This window comes from Oncorhynchus gorbuscha, linkage group LG11 (assembly GCF_021184085.1).
Source record: "Oncorhynchus gorbuscha isolate QuinsamMale2020 ecotype Even-year linkage group LG11, OgorEven_v1.0, whole genome shotgun sequence".
Classification (NCBI taxonomy): Eukaryota; Metazoa; Chordata; class Actinopteri; order Salmoniformes; family Salmonidae; genus Oncorhynchus; species Oncorhynchus gorbuscha.
Genome location: NC_060183.1, coordinates 32,089,436 through 32,112,127, shown reverse-complemented (window position 1 = coordinate 32,112,127; position 22,692 = coordinate 32,089,436). Strand labels below are relative to the sequence as shown.

The 22,692-nt window shown below is 40.4% G+C and overlaps 1 protein-coding gene across 4 annotated transcripts in view; it reads left to right on the top strand.

The window, feature by feature from the left end:
- Positions 1 to 6,647: 6,647 nt before the first annotated feature.
- Positions 6,648 to 22,692, top strand: part of afap1l2 (actin filament associated protein 1-like 2) — a 149,146-nt gene continuing 133,101 nt past the window's right edge. The window contains exon 1 of one of the 4 annotated variants that reach the window (XM_046369405.1): positions 6,648 to 6,988. In XM_046369405.1, the coding sequence (XP_046225361.1) occupies positions 6,973 to 6,988 (16 nt within the window). In that variant the 5' untranslated portion in view covers positions 6,648 to 6,972. The remainder of the gene's footprint in view (positions 6,989 to 22,692) is intronic. The other 3 variants (XM_046369404.1, XM_046369403.1, XM_046369402.1) reach the window with 3 other exon arrangements.

Below are 22,692 nucleotides of genomic sequence, written 5' to 3'. Positions count from 1 at the left end.
ACATAGTGTTTTTCTTGATGGCCAAAAAGCTACATTTTTGTCTCATCTGACCTACCTTCTTCCATATGTTTGGGGAGTCTCCCACATGCCTTTTGGCAAACACCACATGTGTTTTACCTTATTTTTTCTTTAAGCAATGGCTTTTTCCTGGCCACTCTTCCGTAAAGATCAGCTCTGTGGAGTGTACGGCTTAAAGTGGTCTTATGGACAGATACTCTGCAGCTCCTTCAGGGTTGTCTTTAGTCTCTTTTTTGGCTCTCTGATTAATGCCCTCCTTGCCTGGTCCATGAGTTTTGGTGGGCGGCACCCTCTTGGCAGGTTTGTTGTGGTGCCATATTCTTTCATTTTTTTAATAATGGATTTAATGGTGCTCCGTGGGATGTTCAAAGTTTTGAATATTTTTTTTATAACCCAACCCTGATCTGTACTTCTTCACAACTTTGTCCCTGACCTGTTTGGAGAGCTCCTTGGTCTTCATGGTGCATCTTGCTGGGTGGTGCCCCTTGCTTAGTGGTGTTGCAGACAGGGGCCTTTCAGAACAGGTGTATATATACTGCGATAATGTGACAGATCATGTGGCACACAGGTGGACTTTATTTAACTAATTATGTGACTTCTGAAGGTAATTGGTTGCACCAGATCTTATTTCGGGGCTTCATAGCAAAGGGGGTGAATACATATGCACGCACCAGTTTTCCTGTCTTTATTATTTAGTAATGTTTTAACCATGTTATTCTTTTCATTTCACTTCACCAATTTGGACTATTTTGTGTATGTCCATTAAATTAAATCCAAATAAAAATCCATTTAAATTACAGGTTGTAATGCAACAAAATAGAAAAAAACACCAAGGAGGATGAATACTTTTGCAAGGCATTGTATTCCTACCTTGTTCCTGTTCACTGATTCGGACTCTCTAGTGTGACTGTAAATCGTGGTGAACCCTGCTTGCAGTGCCAACTGTAAAACTCACAGACGATTAGTAAAACTCAAACCAAGTTCATTCACCCAAAGACATGTTTGACATATACCCGAATTTGTGTGGAGTATCCTCCTTCTCTTTAAACATGACATCTTTATTGCTAGGCAGGTTAAGTGATGCAGGCAATAAACTGTTCCTTCTCCCTTAATGTGACCTGACCTCAGCCCCCATTCTTCACTAAACCACATCTCTCCACCCTTATCAGTGCCTGCAACTATGTGATTGCCCTTCCTTTACTGAATACATTCCAAGCTTAATTGCATCCACCATATACATTCCCGCTACAGATAACCATTAACATTAGGTTTACAAACCAGTCTATGTCACTCAATAATTCCATAGAATACCTGATAATTAACAATGTTTCAAGTTTTGTAGTCAGATCCCATCAGTGGTCTCACAGAAGAAGCTTATGACAGACAGCTTCTGTCAGAGAAGGACCTGACTTTCTAGAAAGCCTGTGATATCGCCCTTGGACTCGAGCTTGCCCACAGCGATACCATTGAGCTGTCGGGAGATGCTGAACTTTAGAAAGGAGTTTACAAAGTCAGTGACACACGTGGAGGACAACACTCACAAGTCACACTTTTCTCACTCAAGGCTACACAAAAAAACAGCAGCCCACAACAGAAATGACAAATTCAAGTTACTACAGATGTGAAGGATATAAATCACCACAGTACTTGTTGATTCATGTCACAACTGTGGAAAGTTGGACATTTACAGAGAGTATGTGTAATAACGGAGCTGTGAGTCGGGAAGTAGGTGCAGATGAAACGTTTAATAAAACAAAACCAGTAACGAGACAATTCCATAAGGATATACGCTGGTAAACAAGAACAATACCAACTGGTGAGAAGACACAAGGGAGTGACATATAAAGGGGCGGAAATGATGAGGGTAATGAAGTCCATGTGTGAATCATAATGATTAACAGATGCGCGTAATAATGAGTGCCAGGTGTACGTAATGATGAATCCCAGGACCGGTGGTTAGTATTCTGACGACGTCGTATGCCAGGGGGGGGGGGGGGGGTAGGAGAAGATGTGGCAGTATGTGAAGCTCCAAAATGCACAGCAAGAGCTCACAATGTGTCACACACAACACAAGACGAGGAAGGTACAGTTGAAACAGTACTGGAACTGTTCACAATATACACAGCTCAACAATGGAAAGATGGAATCTACCTCTGGAAAACCATCAAACATGCATTTGGACATCAAAGCTTCTGTATCTCTTGTTCCAGAGCGAATCTACGAAGAAAAATAATGCCCTCTTCAGCAGCATCCATCCACCTTTCATCATACATTGTTGACACTATTCCTGTGTTAGGACAGATCCAGGTACCAGTAGGTTGGTGGCATCTTAACTGGACAAAATGGGCTAATGGTAATGCCTGGAGTGGAATTAGTGGAATGGTATCAAATACATTAAACAGATGGATTCCATGTGTTTGATGCCATTTAATTTGCTCCGTTCCAGCCATTATTATGAGCCGTTGTCACGTTCTGACCATAGCTCTTTTGAGTTTTCCTTGTTTTAGTGTTGGTCAGGACGTGAGCTGGGTGGGCATTCTATATTGTGTGTCAAGTTTGTCTGTTTCTATGTATGGCCTGACATGGTTCTCAATCAGAGGCAGGTGTTAGTCATTGTCTCTGATTGGGAACCTCCTCTCCAGCGCTGCCAGAGTCTCCCGTCTGTCAAGAGCTGCTAGAGTCTCCCGCCTGTCCAGAGTTGCCAGAGTCTCCCGCCTGTCCAGAGCTGCTAGAGTCTCCCGCCTGTCCCGAGTTGCCAGAGTCTCCCGCCTGTCCAGAGTTGCCAGAGTCTCCCGCCAGGATCAGCCAGGATCCGCAAGAGCCGCCAGTCAGCCAGGATCCGCCAGTCAGCCAGGATCTTCCAGAGCCGCCATTCAGCCAGGAGCTGCCAGAGCCGTCAGTCAGCCAGAAGCTGCCAGAGCCATCAACCAGCCTGAGCTACCTCTCAGTCCTGAGCTACCACTCAGTCCTGATCTACCCCTCAGTCCTGAGCTACCCCTCGGTCATGAGCTACCTCTCAGTCATGAGCTACCTCTCAGTTATGAGCTACCTCTCAGTCATGAGCTACCTCCTCAGTCATGAGCTACCTCTCAGTCATGAGCTGCCCTTCAGTCCGGAGCTGTACCTCAGTCCGGAGGAGTTTCCTCAGTCATGAGGCACCCCTCAGTCCAGAGGCGCTCCTCAGTCCAGTGGGGCCCTTTGTTAAGGTTCATAGGCCAAGGTCGGCCCAAAGGACGCTAAGGAGGTGGACGCTAAGGAGGTGGATAAAGACAATGGTGGAGTGGGGTCCATGTCCAGCGCCAGAGCCGCCACCGCGGACAGATGCCCACCCAGACCCTCCCCTTTAGGTTTAGGTTGTGCGGTCAGAGTCCGCACCTTGGGGGGGGGTACAGTCACGTTCCTACCATAGTTCTTTTGTGTTTTCCTTGTTTTAGTGTTGGTCAGGACATGTGCTGTGTGTCTAGTTTGTCCGTTTCTATGTATGGCCTGATATGGTTCTCAATCAGAGGCAGGTGTTAGTCATTGTCTGATTGGGAACCATATTTAGGTAGCTTGTTTTGTGTTGGGGTTTGTGGGTGGTTGTTTCCTGTCTTTGTGTTCTCTGCACCAGATAGGACTGTTTCGGGTTTTGCCACGTTTGTTATTTTGTATTTGTGCAGTGTTCACGTTATCGTCTTTCATTAAACATGTTGAACACGAACTACGCTGCATTTTGGTCCTCCTCTCCTTCGACGGAGGAAAGCCGTTACAGCCGTCCTCCCCTCAGCAGCCTCCACTGCAGTCCGGTATTACATTTACATTTAAGTCATTTAGCAGACGCTCTTATCCAGAGCGACTTACAAATTGGCGCATTCACCTTATGACATCCAGTGGAACAGTCACTTTACAATAGTGCATCTAAATCTTAAAGGGGGGGGGGAATACTTATCCTATCCTAGGTATTCCTTAAAGAGGTGGGGTTTCAGGTGTCTCCGGAAGGTGGTGATTGACTCCGCTGTCCTGGCGTCGTGAGGGAGTTTGTTCCACCATTGGGGGGCCAGAGCAGCGAACAGTTTTGACTGGGCTGAGCGGGAGCTGTACTTCCTCAGTGGTAGGGAGGCGAGCAGGCCAGAGGTGGATGAACGCAGTGCCCTTGTTTGGGTGTAGGGCCTGATCAGAGCCTGGAGGTACTGAGGTGCCGTTCCCCTCACAGCTCCGTATAAGGGGAAGGAGTGGACGCTACCACTTATCATTGTCAAAGAAAAGAAGAAAATCAAGCTGAACTGCGGAAACATTAGTCTGAGAAATTACAAAATTACAAACCAGTGAGTCAGGCTTCACTTACAAACATGCTGGAGAAACACAAATAACTTTTCAAAGATGGCTATTGCGAGATACGAGACTTCACGTCAAAAGTCAGAGTGCAAGAAGGAACCGAGCCTATCTTTCACAAACCACATGCTCTTCCAGTAGAGAAAGAACTGGAGCCCCTACAGAAGAATGAGATAGTCACGAAAGTGGAGGGGTAACAGTCAATCGCTACATACTACCAGAGGAATATACACTGCTGAATGCTTAAAATCTGTTTGCCACTCTAGTCGTGGGAAGGTTTTCAGTAAGCTGGACCTGTCGTTTGCTTATCAGCAACTGACCGACCAGAACTAGCTAGACTAGTGGTCATGAATCTCAAAGCCATTCCTTGTTGATCACCAAAAATGTATTTTAAAAAAAAACAACGATAAAGCTTTGCGTTCCTATTTTTTTGGATTCACGGTTAGTTGAAGGCTTTGAAATCTAATACTCATACTGGATTTTACATTCTGCATCCCTTTTTTGCCTCCCAAGTTTACTATTTTACAAAACAATATGAATCTACGGCATTACTTATACATAGGACAAAGGCTTTCATGTTAAATACTAAATAAAACAAATTATTTGAACATCAATGTGCAGCTAGTGTGGTTACAAAGAAAAAAAAGTCTTATTAGTAGGCCCATGACTTGGTTGGGACTCAACCCCTTGTCTATATGTCTCAGAGTTCCTGCTGAGCTATCATTCAACTCTGAAAAAGTTTTTTTCAAATGCCTCTTAATTTCCTCAATCAAAGTTTGTACCAACAGATGTAGCCAGTTGAATATGCATAAAACGTATTCTCCAATTGCAACGTCTGCCTATGCCCACACATATTGTCTAAAGAACATTAAAAAAATTTAAACCCTCAAACACCAAGTTAGGCATAATGCTACCTAATTTCAAAATAGCCATCATCATTGTCAATCATGAATGATCATTCTTCAGGTTTTACTGAAGAAATGTCAGAACTGCACCTCCATGCCAATCATTTGGTGGCAGGGTAGCCTAGTGGTTAGAGAGTTGGATTAGTTACCGAAAGGTTACAAGTTCAAATCCCTGAGCTGACAAGGTACAAATCTGTCGTTCTGCCCCTGAACAGGCAGTTAACCCACTGTTCCTAGGCCGTCATTGAAAATAAGAATTTGTTCTTAACTGACTTGCCTAGTTAAATAAAGATAAAATTTGATTGACCTCAATCAGTTTAATGGGAATATGCATTTAGATCTTCTTGAATTACTGTTTTATGAGTGAATTAGAGTACATGGTGTTAACAAACTATTATACTTTGTATTTTGTTTCAATCAAAGCATATCCTGCCTCGAGTTTTGGTGCATGAGAAAATCATTTGTATATTCAGCTTCAGCGAACCATCTTAAAATCTCATTAGAAATTAGACATGTTTGGTGTAATAGTAATGTTACATACCTACTCATTAGAAATGTTGGGTGTAATAGTATGTTATATGCCTACTACGCTATGGTATTATATTCGGTTATGTTATGTAAAATGCTCATGAATTATTATGTGAATCATTGATTCAGCTTTGATATAACTTTACTAAACGAGCACCATTGTTAGAAGTGATAATTATATTTCTATTCTATTTGTAATTGGAAATAATACTAATTTGTAAAGAGAATGAGTATGATTTAGGCTTAGGAAACAGATCTTGATAACATGTAATTTTAAGCGATTGGAGCGCCGATCGTTTTTTTATGGTATTTTCGTGGTAATTAAATACAATTTATTTCGAATGTATCTGAATACATTTTCCAGAAATTGTTTTACTAGCTCCGATTATTCTCAAATTGAAAAAGTGATGGAGCACAGCAAATCGGCATAGAAAGCTTGTCAACATTAACATATTGTAATGAAACAGCATGGAGCAGATATCGAACCCTCGATCTTCGAGCCCGAGGTCCGGCGCGCTATCGACTGTGTCACAAAAGCATGCTCGTGCAGCATAGTCGATTTCCGCGATTATAAACCCAGGGTCGTTTCAATATTTTGACTACATAGAAACTGCATGGGGCAAAGTTGCCTTCAATGAGGAAACAAAAATAAGCAGAAGGGAGAAATGGTCTGCAAAATTGTTCACAGCAGTGTTTTTTGAGAATGTTTGGTAATGCTATTCTCATTTAGTAGCTCACCTATCCCTTATTCAGTGGTGCCTATAGCCTAGTCCTCGGACATCAGATCCTGTAGGCAACCCATCAGGAGCCCTATACTAGAAACAGCCTACTGAACAATGGCACGAAAGTCTACCAATATCAGCTAATACCAGTAGAGGTCGATGTCTGAAAGCAACTCAGAATCGAAAGAACCGAACCCATGTCGAAATCAGTGGGAACTCTCATTTTGCAGCACACGTTTCAAAAAAAGCATGTGATCAAAAGAAGCATCGGACATCATTGATCACGTGGTAATCTTACTCTGAAACAAGCATCAGTACATTATATCGGATCAGTAGTTCTTTGAAAACTGCATCGGAGCTCTGGTATCTATCTATCAAGCGTCCCTTCACGAGCTAGTGTTGACATTCACTGACCGGCTACTACAGCCTGGGATTGTCTTCTCCGAGACGAAACCGTGACAACCGAGAGGCTTGGTCGTGCGTTGAGAATGGAAAAGCACAAAGGTATGGGCATAATGTATCTAAACTTCCAAAGTGAACTGAGGAAACAGCGTATGAGTCTGTGTTGTTTTTCTAAGCGCCTGGTCCTGTAGCCTTCTGGACCTTACTCAATATCTTGGATTGTGCAGTCCTTTTGCAGTGTAAACGACAGTTAGAGTGCAGTTTAACTGCAGTTCAACTGCAGTTATTCTGCAATTACTGCGTCCAAAATACCACAGTGGAGTGCAGTTTCAAAACTGCAATCTTTTTTTGTAAGGGCAGGAACGCAATCAGATTAGAATGAGATTCTCTTGGTCCGACAGTGTTAACCCACATGAAAAAATACTATAGTATTCACAGTAGTGTTTTTGCGGATTTTTCTGTAGTATCCCATCTAAAGTCTGCAAAAACACTACAGTGAACGCTATTGTTTATTTTAGTGTACTGTAGTATTTACAGTTAACTATAGTATAAATACTGTAGTAAACAAACTGTAGTAGTATATACTATAGTAATTGTAGTATACTGTAGTATTTACTGTAGTGTTTTTGCAGATTGTAGTATTTACTGTAGTGTTTTTGCAGACTGTAGTAGCATACTGTAATGTTTTTTGCAGACATCACTGTAGTACTTATTATAGTGTTTTTGTTTTATTATCTTTGACATAGAAGTGGAGACTTTCTCCATGACAAAATCTACTGGAGAAATACTAAAAGAGCAAATTGTCCATAACAGGTAGATGGGTCTAGGCTCTGAACCAATAATTCAGTACTTCTGCTATTTTCTATAACCTGTTGGGGAAACAAAATGGTCTATACATGATATGTAGGCTTCTCACTTATGGGTGGCACACATTGGATATGGGGGAGGGGAATAGGCAGGGTACAGTATATGTAAATTAAATACTGTAGTATTTATATAGTATTTACTACAGTAAAAAATGAGTGTTTTTGCATACTAGTGTTTTTGCAGACATTTGCAGATAATATTGTAATATTTACTAGTATTCTACTATAGTATTCTGCAGTATACTATAGAATTATATAGCAAGTACTACATTTGATCGAGGGATTCTACAGTGTGTAGTATAGTATTCTACAGTTTACTACATACTTCTATAGTAAGTACTGGAGTATTCTATAGTAAACTGTTTTGACAAGTAAATATCTGTTCTCTCTGCTTCCTCTGGGAGGAACAATGTATATGTTTCATCCCTCCATTCCCAACCCTCCATTAATGGTTTCTCTCTCATAAATAAACACAAGTTCATCCACAGCAGTCACTGGAGATGAATTCCAGTAGCAGCAATTGTTCTCCCAAGATTCCGCAGATTCCTGCGGTTACTTTTCTCTCTGAGAATGTGTGCAGCAGTTAATGCTTTATTATTACTCACTGATAGACCCTGAGACGTGGGTGTTTAGGGAATACATTACCACCTTGACTATTATGACTGCATGTAATTGCATTACAGACACAGATCAAGAAAACACACATGGCTTATAAGTTATCTACATTGGATTCATTTTACTTCAGGACCCCAACCAAAGTAGAATGGTGCTTCATATATGGCTGTCATCATTATCGTTAAATTTAGCCAGTGGGAAATGTTGATTTGAAACTCTTTTCATCAAATGGTTAATTTAGTGCCTCAGACCTAGGCAACAGGTAAAACAAAAGTGGTACACATCTCGAGGTCCTAGATGCTGTGAAAACCCCTTGTGTATTATTCACATACCTCACTGTGTGGGAGGCATTGGCCTCAGAACAATGTAGTTGTGAGAGTTTTGACGCAGTTCTCTTTCACTTCATTATTTGTCTTCCTCTTGAGAAAACTGAACATCTATGCTATGTGATGTAAGCCAATGTAAGCAGGATTTATATCCATGCACACAACCTACATGTCAAAGGCTGCGTTTAGACAGGCAGCCCAATTCTGATATTTTATTTCCACCAATCACTTCCAATCTTTTCACGTCAGATCTTTTTCAGAGCTGATCTGATTGGTCAAAAGACCAATTAGTGAAAAAGGCTCATTCAACAAACAACTCATTCAACTAATCAAGGGCTTGGCAGTTAATTGATTAATGGAATCTGGCATTTTAGTGTTCGGGTAGAACAAAGATGTGCACCTTCTGGTGGATCGAGAAAACCCTCTTTTAGGGCATCTATGTCATCAGGTACGTCATCTAAACCTCAAAGTTATTGGCTGTGTTCAAAAGCATCAAAATTGTGATGTATCATGGGTAAATTGTGACTGATTGACTGACCTACAAATAATATTGAGTAGTTATTTATGATAAAAGGTGGTCAGTCTCGACCCGCCTGTAAAGTCAGCTGCAATGTCGAACATCTGCAATTACCCCAAATATTTGAACACTGGATGGGCTTTGAACCTGTATCCTGCCTTTTTGGGTTTAAGGCTCAGTGGGTTTGCCTGGTGTTGGGATGTAGAGGAGGCTGGCTATAAGTTCTCACTGGGAAAGGGGTGCGTGGGTAATTCAGGAAGCCGAACAGGACTATAAAAATGATGAAAAGAAGGCTCTCTTCCTGCTCAGCAGCGGTAGGGCGCTGAGTTTCTTTGGGGGTTGTGTGTGTGCTGTGTTGCCCTGTGTGTTTCACACATTGAAACATGCTTTTGGGTGATTCCTTGTGTGTGTGTGTTTGCACGTGGCAAGCGTTTGTACATTCACTCTGCCAAAACAGTACACAGTTGCAGTCGCTCAAACTTCTCTAACTTCAAACAGTCTAACCAGGACTTGTGTCGCCTAGGCTGGTGTGCGACCAGTGGAAACGTTGGTTTGACATAGGCTATCCAATCTCTGGGGTTAGTTAGGGACAGTCAATAAATTACACAATATAAATGGGACAATATCTTCATGTTGCACATATTTTAGTTTTCTCATTAAATGCTTTAAATATTTGTATATGAATTGTTATAGTTGGTTTGAATTTTTTTGGCGTCATTGAGGCAATCTCCATTTTGGAGTAGTCATTTTTCTTTTCTTTTCTTTCTTTTCCTTTCTTTCTTTTCCTTTCTTTCTTGCCTGCCTGCCTGCCTGCCTGCCTGCCTGCCTGCCTGCCTGCCTGCCTGCCTGCCTGCCTGCCTGCCTGCCTGCCTGCCTGCCTGCCTGCCTTTATTTAACCAGGAAATGCCCATTGAGACCCAGAGTCTATTTTTCAAGGGAAACCTGGCCAAGGCAGTAGCATCAATCAATACATTACATAATTAAAACATACAACATGATCCAGCCTAAAAAAATAATTTACACTCCTCCGTAACAGTCTCTCCCATCAATATTTTATATTAATTCAGTGGCACTAACATATCTAGATGAAGCATGGATTGTAGACTTTTCCATGCCTCTGGTGCACGAGAAGAGAAGGCCGTCTTGCCTAATACTGTGAATGTCCTTGGGACTTTAAGTAGCAACCACCTAGTAGACTGGGTATGGTAACTGCTGGTTGTGAAGGAGACCAGACTACAAAGGTAAAGAGGGAGTTTACCCAAAAGGGCTTTGTAGATGAACACATACAAATGTATCTTTCTGTGCATATAAAGTGAGGTCCAACCTACCATTTGGTACAAGGTGCAATGGTGGGTGAGTGACTTGGCACTTGTAATAAAGCGCAAGGATGCATGATAAACAGAGTCCAGTCTCTGTAAGACAGAGGATGCTGCATGCATTTACAACACGTCACCATAATCAATTACAGAGAGAAAAGTGGCCTGCACACACTTCTTTCTAGCTATAAGTTCCCACTTATAGCTAGAAAGAAGCTTGTGCAGGCCACTTTTCTCTCTGTAATTGATTTATTACGAAAATAAAAACCCAATTTCAATTTAAGCTTTGTCACAAGATTATCCACATGAACTTTAAAGGACAACTTGTCATCCAACCAAATACCTGGTATTTGTAGGATGACACTTTTTTTCAATGGATAAGCCACCAGATGTGACAATGCTAACCTTCTCTGGCAGAGTTCTAGCTGTGGTAAAGGTTATGAATTTAGTTTTTTTGTACATTCAGGACCATTTTGAGACCATAAAGGGAGGCTTGCAGTGACTGAAAAGCAATCTGGAGCTCTTCAACAGCCTGAACCAGAGAAGGAGCACATTAATATATGACAGTATCATCATATAGATGTACATTTGCTGGTTGCATCCCATTTCCCAAATCATTAATAAAAATTTAGAACAACACTGGAGCTAAAATGGAACCCTGGGGCACACCTATATTAATCTCAAGAAAGCTAGTCTTGTGATTGTCAGTATATACACATTGTGTTCTGTCAAAGATCATTCCTAAACCAATTTACTGCCCCTTCACTGAGACCAATGTTTCTGAGTCTAGCTAGCAACAATTCATGGTCAACTGAATCAAAGGCCTTTGATAGATCCACAAACAGTGAGCACAATGTTGCTTTTTATCAAGTGCATTAATAATGTAATTTTCCACTGCCATAGGTGCAGTTGTGGTGCTGTTCCCCGATCTAAAGCCAGACTGAATCCTGCTCAGTATGTTATTTTCAATAAATATGTTTTGAGTTCACTAGGGATTAATAGACTTTGGCCAGGATAGGGAGTTTGGCGATAGTTATTTGCATCTGAGGGATCTGCTCACTTTAGCAGTGGGAGGACATAAGCTGATTTCCAAATGCTGGGTATGGAATTGGTCGAGCCTCAAGTTGAAAATGTGAGCCACAGGTTCAGTAATAATACCAGCTGCTATCTTTAAGAGGTAGGGGTCCAGGTTGTCTGGACCTGCAGACGTTTCAGTGTCTATTGCCTTTAGTGCTTTATAGACATCCGTTTAAGAAACAAGCTCAAAGTTAAAATGGTTCACATGAGGGCCTATATCATAGTTGACTGTAACAGAGCTTACATTAGAGGCCTGGGCCCCACCATTATTAAAAACTGAACCAGCATATATGAAGTGCTTATTAAAAATCTCTACAATATTGGCTTTATCTTTCACTTCATCCGTCCATTCGTCCATCATTAAATGGTCACGAAGCCCAGAGAATACATTAGAACCTGATACTGATTTGATTAGCTTCCGGAACTTGGTAGGGTTGTTTAGGTTCTCTGTGACTGCTTTTAAATAGTAATCTGATTTGGACTTCCCTATCAAACCTGTGCATTTGTTTCTTAGCACTCTGAAGGAGGCCCAGTCAACAGAAGCATTTGTATGTCTAGCTTGAGCCCAATATATATTTATCTTTCTAATTAATTCTGCCAAGTTATCTGAAAACCAGGGATTGTCCCTTCCACCGATTCTACATTTCTTCACAGGGGCATGCTTAACACAAATGGACACAAATTTCATATAAAAATAGTCCCAGGCAGTGTCAACATCGGGAATCAGACTTACTCTGTCAATATTATGGTGCAGATCATGTAAGAATGCTTGCTCATCAAACTGTCTAAAATGTATTTAAAAAAATATAACGGGGTTTTGGTCATTTTTGTATTTCTAACACAAGCAATTGCACAGTGATCACTGACATCATTACAGAATATCCCAGTCGATGTGTATTTGTGAGGGGTATTCATTAGAATAATGTCCAATAGAGTTGATTTGTTTCTGTGCTCTGGGATTCGGTCTTGTCGGCATTAATTAATTGAGTGAGATTCAGAGAGTCATACAGTTTTTAAAAGAGTCCGATACAGATGTAAGCATGTCCCAGATCAAATCTCCTAAAATAACGAATTCAGAGTCATTTAACTTGTGCAGGACATCAGAAAGAGAGCTTGGTGCGTCTCCCGAAGCCGAGGGCGGTCTGTAGCAGCCGACTACAGTGGTGTGGGAGTCCTTATTTATTTAGTTCACTTTATTGGCTGATCTCTCCCGATGACCAGGTTGGACATGACCTCAACAGGGTCACTATATGACCCAACCCAAGGAAAACTGTTAAGGGACCTTTCATTCAGTGACATACTGTTTTTTCTAATAATCTCGCAAATCTCCTTTTTGGACAAGACTGACTTTATGACCAAAATTATCCTATTTACACTTTGTAGTCAATTTGTCACATTAAATGTTTCTCCTTTTCAACACCAATAGATAAAAAACTATGATCTTGTATATTCTTTAGGGTTAGGAAAGTATTTATTACTTAAACTTTAAAAAAATAGTTTGGAAAGCCTTTACGCACAAAATAAAGCATACAGTGGTTTGTGTCAGGATTTGGCCAGGGTTGTTCCGGGTTTTGGTCACTAGATGCCCCCATTGTGCCTTTTGACCTTTTCTTTTCTTTTTGTTCTTGTTTGTTCTTGTTTCTTTTCTTTTTGTTCTTGTTTGTTTTTGAAGTATCTTTTGAGGCTTTTTTTGTGCTATACCTTCCACCTTGTGGATTTGCCTTTTTGTCTTGGAGGATTTCCTTTGTTCTTGTGAAATTCCTTTTGAGGTTGTGGAGTTACATGTTTTCCTGAAGAACTTTTTACTTCATTAAATACACCGTCTCAAGTACTGCTGTGTCTGCCTCATCTTCTGGGTTCTGCTGACTATTCGTGGCTCAGTTGGTTTAGTGACTGTTTCTCACTCCGGAGACCTGGGTTCGTAACCGGGTCCTGACAGGTTTGATTCATCCTGAAAATAGCCATAGCTTGGGTCTACAAATGTCATCCCTGCCAGTTACAAGGTCAGCATTTCATAAACTTCACTTTGGAAAAGGTGATATGCTTCAGTTTACTGCCATATGACTAGTTTCACATTTGTCTCCAGCAATCATGAGATAAAATGGATCAAAAACAATTGTCATTTATGTTTATGAACCCCTTATTCAACTGGCTTACTCATTTACTTAGCTTTTATCAATAGCTCTTATCAAATTGTAAATTACAGTGCATGGAGAATTTTTATTGGAAAAAACTTGGAACCGACAGGTTGCTCGACTTTATTCATTGTTTCATTGCGCATAAAGGTGGTGTCATTCTGAGGGAATTAAGACCTGGTCAGAGTACATAATGTGTAGACACACCTCTGCCACACCAACAATTCTTTGATCTCCCTCCCAAACAAATAGCGGGTGAATAGCATGCTACTCTCATCACTAAGTTCAATGTCAGAATACGCATAAAAAGAGAATTATGTTCCATTTACGTGCACTTAACTCGGGGTCAGAATTCCCCTCCAATATGCATAGTATTTTGAAGACACCTTGCATTCGTGTGATTTAGTCGATTTCAAATTATGAAAAATGTTTTTCCTCTGCCACAATTGAAGTGTTTACTTCCCAGGTGTAATGCAAGGCATTATCCTTGGCATAGTAGGTTAAACTGGGATATGAGGTTGTGCAGCGCACAATCGGCCCAGCATTGTCCATGTTAAGGGATAGTTTGGCCGGGGTAGGCCGTCATTGTAAAATAAGAACCGACTTTCCTAGTTAAATGAAGGTTTAAAATAAAAAAAAGTTAAGTGTTAGAAATGTGTTCATATGCTTACCCTGTCCCAATGCTCAATTTACTCCATATTGTGTTAGAACAGTGGTTCTTAACCTTGTTGGAGGTACTGAACCCCACCAGTTTCATATGCGCATTCACCGAACCCTTCTTAATTGGAAAAATTAAATTATTTTTTCAAATTCAAAATATAGGTATATATTTGGCTGGTGCACAAAGTGAACCGTGCATCAACATCACTGTGTTCAAAGAACAAAATCATCAAAACATGACTTTCACACAAAAACATAATAATGACTATTTACTGCAAATCGGTGTGACTTCTGCTGTTGCCTTTCAGAGACCAGTTCAGAAATGCGCGGCTTCACCTTGGCAAGTTCCACTCATGTAATTTTCGCAACAAACTCTGTTCCTTTTCTTCGTTTTTATGTCCAGCATCCTCGAAAAGGATTGCTCGCAAAGATATGTTGTAACAAACGGTATGAAAATCTCCAGAGCTTTCTTAGCAATAACAGGGTACGTTACCATTTGTTTACACCAAAACGTTGAAAGCGTTGTTGTTCTGAAGAGTTGCTGTTGAACCTGGCTCTGCTGAATTTCAATGATTTCATCAAGGTATTCATCATTGACATCTGTTGTCTCAACACTAAACGTGAACGGCTGTCTCACCCATGCTGGATATGACTCTCTTGTAGGGAAGTATCCGTCGAGAGACTTTGCAAGCTCATCTAAGTGCGTGGCAATTGCTTGCTTCAGTTCCGCAGGTACAGAAATGTCTCTGATTCCAGATACATCTTCGATCTTACTTACACAGTCATCCAGCAGGGGAAAGTTTGCGAAGTTATTGTTCTCTGTTCGTCGTTTCCATAACGGTAGCTTTTTTTGAAAAGCCTTTAGGTTTTCCTCCGCTTCGATGATGTTGACTCCACCGCCCTGCATTTTTGGATTGAGATTATTGAGAGCTGCGAAGATATTGGCCATGTACACTAAAATGAGAATGAACTCAGAACTGTTGAAGCAATCTGCATGACAATGCAGGGCTAATTGTTATGCTGGTGAATGAGGACCCAAAAGCGACTTAACGAAAACAGAGTCTTTATTCCAGTTTTAGACAAAAGAGATAATCCTGGATATATCTAGGTGAAAACAAAACAGGAAAACTGAAATCCACTCGTCAGTAGAGAGGAATGAGTGGAGACTCGACCACAGACTGCAGGTTGTTTCGGGAAGGCACTGGCCATAGCTGACACTGACACCTGCTCACACACAGCATCTGAAGAAGGTCAAACACGACAGGGCGTAACAAGGACACAGAACAGCGAACATCATACAAGGATCCGACAAGGACAGAAGCGGAAAACAGAGGGAGAAATAGGGGCTCTAATCAGCAAACAGCAAACAGCTTTTTATACTGTTCAACATACCTGTTCAACATACCTTGTGTCAATTGAAGCTTATCCTCAATACTGACAAAACTAAACTAATGGTGTTTTCTAATGCAAGAAATAGACCTCTGAAGCTTTCACCTATTACTATCTGCCAGGGCAAGGAGATTGAGGTTGTAACCTCATATAAATATCTTGGAATTTTAATTGATGACGGCCTCTTTTAAATTGCATATTCAACAACTTACAAAAGAATTGAAGCTGAAATTGGGATTTTATTTTAGGAATAAGGCATGTTTTTCTTTTGAAGCCAGAAGGAGGATAGTAGTATCAGCTACATGTATGCCTTTACTAGACTATGGGGATATTTTATATATTTTATATATGAATGCTTCCGCGTTGAGATCAATTGACACTCTTTACCATGGCACATTGAGATTTCTTTTAAACTGCAAAACCCTTATGCACCACTGCACTTTGTATACCAGGGTTGGCTGGCCTTCTCTAGTCACTTGTAGGCTCAGTTACTGGTATACTTTTATTTACAAAGCCATTTTGTGTTTACTACCTTTTTATTTGTGCATTTTTATTGTTCAGAAATGTGGTGGGTACTCTCTTTGTTCGCTGGACTTTATCCTGCTAACTATTCCAAATGTCCGAACTGAATTTGGTAAAAGGGCTTTTAAGTACTCTGCGCCATCGTCTTGGAACACCTTACAAAATACTTTTAAACTGGAAGAACTTGTCCCGATTGGTGTTTTTAAATCACTTATGAAGAATTTTGAGGCTGATTCCCTGACCTGTCAATGTTTTTAATTTGCTGTTTTATACTCTTGTGAATTCAATGCTTTTTACTAGATTACTTGTAGTTTTTCATGTTGTCTGTACTTTTTGTAATGACTTGTGCTGCCTATCTTGGCCAGGGTGCTCTTGAAAAAGAGATTTTAATCTCGTTAAATAAAGGTTAAATAAATAAAATACAATTTTAAGAATGTGAAATGTCAGAATAATAGTAGAGAGAGTGATTAATTTCATCACATTCCCAGTGGGTCAGAAGTTTACATACACTCAATTAGTATTTGGTAGCATTGCCTTTAAATTGTTTAACTTGGGTCAAATGTTTCGGGTAGCCTTCCACAAGCTTCCCACAATAAGTTGGGTGAATTTTGGCCCGTTCCTCCTGACAGAGCTGGTGTAACTGAGTCAGGTCTGTAGGCCTTCTTGCTCGCACACGCTTTTTCAGTTCTGCCCACTAATGTTCCATGGGATTGAGGTCAGGGCATTGTGATGGCCACTCCAATACCTTGACTTTGTTGTCCTTAAGCCATTTTGCCACAACTTTGGAAGTATGCTTGGGGTCATTGTCCATTTGGCACACCCATTTGCGACCAAGCTTTAAGTTCCTGACTGATGTCTTTAGATGTTGCTTCAATATATCCACATAATTTTCCTACCTCATGATGCCATCTATTTTGTGAAGTGCACCAGTCCCGCCTGCAGCAAAGCACCCCAAAACATGATGCTGCCACCCCCGTGCCTCACGGTTGGGATGGTCTTCTTCGGCTTACAAACCTCCCCCTTTTCCTCCAAACATAATGATGGCCATTATGGCCAACAGTTCTATTTTTATTTCATCAGATCAGAGGACATTTCTCCACGAAGTACGATCTTTGTCCCCATGTGCAGTTGCAAACCGTAGTCTGGCTTTTTTATGGCGGTTTTGAAGCAGTGGCTTCTTCCTTGCTGAGCGGCATTTCAGGTTATGTCGATATAGGACTCGTTTTACTGTGGATATAGGTAATTTTGTACCTGTTTCCTCCAGCATCTTCAAATGTCCTTTGCTGTTGTTCTGGGATTGATTTGCACTTTTGCACAAAAGTATGTTCATCTCTAGGAGATAGAACGCGTCTCCTTCCTGAGCGGTATGACAGCTGCGTGGTCCCATGGTGTTTATAGTTGCGTACTATTATTTATACAGATGAACGTGGGACCTTTTAAGCGTTTGGAAGTTTCTCCCAAGGATGAGCCAGCCATTTAATTTATTTCACTTTTATTTAACCAGTTGGCAAGTTGAGAACAAGTTCTCATTTACAATTGCGATCTGGCCAAGATAAAGCAATGTGGAGGACCACAAATATTTTTCTGGGGTCTTGGCTGATTTCTTTTGATTTCCCCATGATGTCAAGCAAAGAGGCACTGAGTTTGAAGGTAGGCCTTGAAATACATCCATAGGTACACCTCCAATTGACTCAAATTATGTCAATTAGCCTATTAGAAGCTAAAGCCATGACATCATTTTCTGGAATTTTCCAAGCGGTTTAAATCACAGTCAGTTAGTGTATGTAAACTTCTGACCCACTGGAATTGTGATACAGTGAATTATAAGTGTAATAATCTGTCTGTAAAGAATTGTTGAAAAAATGACTTTGTCATGCACATAGTAGAAGTAGAAGAAATTTGTGGAGTGGTTGAAAAACGAGTTTTAGTGACTCCAACCTAAGTGTATGTAAACTTCTGACTTTAACTGTAACATCCATCTAGCCTGGAAGAAATGATTGTTCCAAGAAAAACTTTCCAGTGGTACTGATCCAATAATCGACCGATTATGATTTGTCAATGCTGATACCGATACCGATTTAGCGCGCTGTCTGTTCTCTCTGAGAGAAAGATGCGCAGGCTGGCAGCTTCTCTCCAAGCGATGCTCCACATGATCCTAAAGCCATCCGTTACGCTAAACAGCCGCTGCATTTGAATCGGGATTGGAATGATTTCAGTCTACTTTTTTGTACCCTACTATTACATTTTTTGGTTTTGAACTAGGCCATACCCTGAAATATCCAACTGATGCCCCTGGTTTCTCCCTCTCACCAGGCTTCATAAGCTTGTAAAACTGTTATTTGTCTTGCTGTGTATGCTGTGCAGTGTGTAACTGTGGTTTAGAGAGGTCTAAACCACAGTTACACATTGCACAGAATAAACAGCAAGATAATGGTCATTTCATGTTAAAAAAAATACTATAGAATACTATGGTAAAAATACTATAGTATTCACTGTAACATTTTGCTCACTTTACTGTAATATTCACTGTAGTGTTTTTGCGGATATGATTGTAGTATACTGTATTATTTACAGTTTGCTATGGTTTAAAAAAACATGGTATAGTAGTATTTATTGTTATATTTATAGTTCTAATGTTTTTGTTTGATTATCTTTGACATTGAAGTGGGGACTTTCTCCTTGTGGAAGCCTAGTGGACAAAAATAGCATGTTTTCCATAAACTGTAGGTAGGTAGGTTCTGAGTGTATAGTTCAAAGCTTCAGCTCGTTTCTATAACCTGTAGGGAAAATAATATATGGTCTATTCTTGGCATGCAGGTTTCTCAATTATGGGTAGATAAAATGGGGATATGGGGTAGGGCAGTGGTTCTCAATGTTGGTCCTGGGGACCCAAAGGGGTGCACATTTGAATTTTTGCTCTTGCACTACACAGCTGATTCAAATGATCAACTCATCATGAGGCTTTGATGATTTGAATCAGGTGTGTAGTGCTAGAGCAAAAACTAAAATGTGCAGCTCTTTGGGTTCCTAGGACCAGGATTGAGAACCAGTGGGGTTGGAGAATGGGCAGGGTGTATGCAAATGAAGTACTGTAGTAGTATTACTATAGTTAAGACACTTTTGTGTTATTGCGGACATCACAGTAGTGTTTTGTACAGTGTTTCTTTTCCAGATAATACTGTAGTATTTACTATATTATTCTACAGTATACTGCAAAATTATATAGTAAGTAATACACATGATAAAGGAATACTGCAGTATGTAGTATAGTCTTCTACAGTTTACAACAGAGTTCTGTAGCAAGTACTGTGGTATTCTATAGTAAACTGTAGTATTTTTTCCCATGTGGGTAGGTCAGATGTGTAGGCCTTCAAATGTTTTGTCATTTTTGCTCACTCACATTTGCGTATGTGTGCCTGCATGCGTGCTGTAGTATAAGCTGTGAGACTGTATCCTACTTCAACTCACAAACATACAAACTACACATACATAACCATATCTATTTGACTTGAATGAAAGACGGATACATTACTCATGTCATCGTGTCCCTTCACACTCATGATTGTGGTCAGAGGCTGCCTTAAGGCCCTATGCCATGAGGAGTTTTGTTTTTGTAAGATAAGGCAGGGAAGAAGGGAGTGAGGGAGAGATAGAGGCATAACAGGATGCTTTAAAGAGGTGGCATCGGGTACAGTCAGCTTAATTGAATCAACAGTGTGGGGGTGACATATTTTTCACCACTGTGTAGATCCGTTTGTTGGAAGAACTGCATCAGTGGCATAGAACTGTGAATCGGTCATTGAGATGCAATGGCTCTACGTTCTGGGGCTCTGCTGTCCACTTCCTTTTTAACATTTGGGCAATTCCGTGACGGAGTGCCCCAAATATATTTATGATGTTTTGGATCTTCCTGAAATGAAATCCATAAAATGGTACTTTGAGGGAAGGAAGCCCGTTTTGGTTTCATCTGAAACCTTAACCATGTGTTCTAAAATATGAATAGTGTTTAGAAAGAAGAATACACCTGATTTATTATGTAAATATCTCAAAAGTGACCTCTGATTTTGTTAACTTTTAGACATATTGTTAACTCCACAAGTACATCAAATTGGGTCTCTGCTACTTTTGAAGTTATAATACATTTTTATGTGCACCACCAACACAGTGAATGTGAAAATGGATTCAAAGGGAACTCCCTCTGCTGGTGATTTGCTGAATGCGCAATCCTAAAGGAGGGCTTTGATTGGATAATAGCCTATAAAGTCAATTTATAAAATGGGTCATATCTTCAAAGTATCAGAGAGCCCATTTCTGGAAGATCTAAAACAACAAAATGGAATTGCGCCATGATATTTGTGTCTCACATAGCACATTTGATGTGACTAGTTGAGTTTTATGTTCTAGAACCCTGTGTGTTACTAATTTAGGCTTAACAAAGTTGATTTACGTTTAATGGATGACCTGCTTCACATTTCCACCCCCCTCTTTTTTAAATAATTGTTTTACTCATATGAATCTATTCTTTTAAACAATTATTTTTGACAAAATGAACGATTCACTTTGCCATTGTAGTAGTTTGGATTCAGTTCAATTGCGGTGAATCGAATCATGTGAATCAAAATAATAATTTGTGAATTGCGAACAGCAATTTTTGGAATAAATATTAGCTGTAGTCTTCCTTTTGGATTATGTAGCTGGAAAACTTGTTTTGTAGATACCTGAAGTTGATCTGGGCATTCAATTTATGGGACATTGCAGCTCGAGATGCAAGTCAACCTGCAAAGTAAACACTTCTAAGGTAAGATAAATATGACTAAACTAGAAAAGATACATTTCCTGAAGAAAATGTGTGTGCTTTCTTCAGCTGTCTAAAAATATTTCTATGGTAGGGCGAGATGTATTAAACGCCCACACCAGTAGAAATTATATTTTTCTAGCCGATGATCTGAGTTTACCCATGATGTTGCACAAAGATTTACATCAATATGTCATCGTTTTAGTCAAAGTATGTTTTGTAGTGACAATTTCGAACTGCCCATTGTGCAAATCTGTGTGAATGCGGTGTCTTTCCCTATGATATGATGTACAAATTATTTTCAGCCTACATTTTGTTTCAGGGCAGGGGTTTATTTGAATGTTACCAATCACCAGCATGGCATTGTTTATTAATCAGAAACAGCTGCAAAGTTATTCCTCTTTGCGACTGATATGAGCCAAACAGCATTGTGTTCACTTGGCCGCCTGAGCCAATTGGATAATTGGTACATTTTCACTTTATTTTTTTAACTAGTCTGTATAAAAAATATATATCGCAACATTTTAATTGCGTGGTATGATAGCATTTTGCAAACCCACTCCCCCTGTCGCCCCTAGATGAATGGTTTTGACCCATAAAGTTTTACGTCACTGCTTTGATTGATGTAATGTTAGCTAGAAACCAAAAGTGTCTATTCAGATAACGAAAAGGCACCTACGAAGGAAAATTCAAGGAGCTTGTCATTTGCAGCATGCATTATCATGAGAAAAGTCATTGTAGCCTTTCATTTCACTTCCCGTGTGAGAACCATCAGCACGAGCTGACTTGTACCGCAGCTGAAGCCTGCCAGCAGCCTACCTACCAAAGGTTGCACAGTGTCCATTACAATAAAAAAAAATGGATATTAGCTATCTTTCAATAGTTATCCATATTACCGGAGCTTAATCTTATTCTTTCTAACTATTTACATGGCGTATTTGCGGACCATTTTGGCGACCAGTGGGTCAGTAGTTTACATGCACTCAATTAGTATTTGGTAGCATTGCCTTGAAATTATTTCACTTGGGTCAAACGTTTCGGGTAGCCTTCCACAAGTTTCCCACAATAAGTTGGGGGAAATTTGAACCATTCCTCCTGACAGAGCTGGTGTAACTGAGTCAGGTTTATAGGCCTCCTTGCTCTCACACGCTTTTTCAGTTCTGCCCACAAATTTTCAATAGGTTTGAGGACAGGGCTTTGTGATGGCCACTCCAATACCTTGACTTTGTTGTCCTTAAGCCATTTTGCCTCAACTTTGGAAGTATGCTTGGGGTCAATGTCCATTTCGAAGACACATTTGCGACCAAGCTTTAACTTCCTGAATGATGTCTTGAGATGTTGCTTCAATCTATCCACATTTTTTTTTCTCATGCTGCCATCTATTTTGTGAAGTGCACCAGTCCCTCCTGCAGCAAAGCACCCCCACAACATGATGCTGCCACCCCCGTGCTTCACAGTTGGGATGGACTTCTTTGGCTTGCAAGCCTCCCCCTTCTTCCTCCAAACATGACAATGGTCATTATGGCCAAACCATTTTATTTTTGGATTATCAGACCAGAGGACATTTCTCCAAAAAGTACAATCTTCT